Source organism: Otolemur garnettii, unplaced genomic scaffold, assembly GCF_000181295.1.
Source record: "Otolemur garnettii isolate 467f Iridium unplaced genomic scaffold, OtoGar3 scaffold00013, whole genome shotgun sequence".
Lineage (NCBI taxonomy): Eukaryota > Metazoa > Chordata > Mammalia > Primates > Galagidae > Otolemur > Otolemur garnettii.
In genome coordinates this window covers 564,934-566,581 of record NW_003852408.1, presented here as the reverse complement: position 1 = coordinate 566,581, position 1,648 = coordinate 564,934, and the positions used below count along the sequence as shown (strand labels likewise).

Genomic DNA, 1,648 nt, shown 5'->3' with positions numbered 1-1,648 from the left:
TGTTGGATGGATGGACGCTGGTGTTACAAGAATGGATGGACTATGGTGTTACATGAATGGATGGACTATAGTGTTACATGGATGAATGGATGGATGGACTATGGTGTTCATGGATGGATGAATGAATGAGTAAATGAATACGCTGCCCAAGAAGTGAAGGTGTTGAGAGCCTGAGAGAGGCTGAGGCCGAGAACATGATCCTTGGGCTGGTGCTGCCCTCAAGAAGCAAAGGAGTTCCTGAGATGTGACGACTCTGTGTCTTCCCCACAGGGTCCCTCTGTGCAGTGGCTCCAGCATCACAGAAATAATCAACCCAAACTACATGGGGGTGGGGCCCTTTGGGCAGCCGATGCCCATGAAGCAGACTCTGTCCCCAGATCAGCAGCCCACACCCTGGAGCTATGACCAGCCACCCAAGGACTCCTCCCTGGGTCTGGGAAAGGGAGAGAGTCCTCCAACACCTCCCTGCCAGCCACCCCTATCACCTAAGAAGTTTTCATCCTCAACAGCAAACCGGGGTCCCTGTCTCAGGACCCAAGAATCAAGGTGAGCATCGTTCTCACTGAGACCTCTCTTCCTTCCTTTCTCCTTGAGGACTTGGGCTCCCTACAGTGGCAGGAACAGCCTCCATCTTAGCGCTCTGGCAGCTCCGGCCAGCTTCAGCCCTCCCTCATCTGGTGTGGCATGGCTTTCCTCTACATGGAGGAACAGTTAACAGTTCAGTTCCTTAAGCTTTTCCAATAAAAAATGGATAGATGAAAGGAAGGTAGGGAAGGAAGAAAGAAGGACAGGACAGGACAGGACAGGACAGGGCTGACCTAGAGCTCAGCGGGGTCTCAAGTTGAACATTCATAAATGCCCAAGTTCCTCTGATTTTCACCATGACCGGCATTTGTTCCCTCCCATGGTCAGTTATGAGATGAAAGCCATGTGTACCAGGAGCCCTCTGGGAGAGGACATGGTACCGCTGGAGAGAATGGGGTATCAAGAGTGCTCCCTGAGCAAAGGTTCTTGTTCATGGCTGCTTCACCATGGCTGGGCCAGTGTCTCATATGGGTGGGCCCCCTGTGGGTTTGGCAGGTGGAGCTTCCTGAATTGAGACCCTCTAGGAGCATAAGTGGTCACCAAGGAGAGGTCTGATCACCTCCCTGAGCAGCCATGGAAATGACTGTCAGCAAATTTGCTGGGGACAGAGGAGATACTGGGGTGGGGGAGCCTGTCAGAGCAGTGAGGGAGGGGCTGTAGCCACCAGGCTCTTCTTGTGAGGACAGGAGCTGGTGCTGCCTGGCTGTGTAGGTTCACACTTCTGTTTTGTCCTACAAAACCTCCAGTGGGGTCTCCCTTCCCCATTGATGCTCTGATATGAGTAGGTTTTTCTTTTCTTTTCCTAATTTTTTTTTTTTGGAGACAGTCTCAAGCTATTGCCCTGGGTAGAGTGCGGTGGCATCACAGCTCACAGCAACCTCAAACTCTTGGGCTTAAGTGATCCTCTTGCCTCAGCCTCTGAAGTAGCTGGGACTATAAGTGCCTGCCACAACACCCAGCTATTTTTTAGTTGGAATTGTCATTGTTTAGCAGACCCAGGCTGGGCTCGAACCTGCCAGTCTTGGTGTATGTGGCTGGCGCCCTACTCACTGGGCTACAAGTG

At 52.1% G+C, this 1,648-nt stretch overlaps 1 protein-coding gene across 1 annotated transcript in view; it reads left to right on the top strand.

The window, feature by feature from the left end:
* The window catches only part of INPP5D (inositol polyphosphate-5-phosphatase D), a 118,831-nt gene that overhangs the window by 113,262 nt on the left and 3,921 nt on the right, over positions 1-1,648 (top strand). Inside the window, exon 25 of the mRNA XM_023510360.1 lies at positions 271-546. Within this exon, the coding sequence (XP_023366128.1) occupies positions 271-546 (276 nt within the window). The remainder of the gene's footprint in view (positions 1-270; positions 547-1,648) is intronic.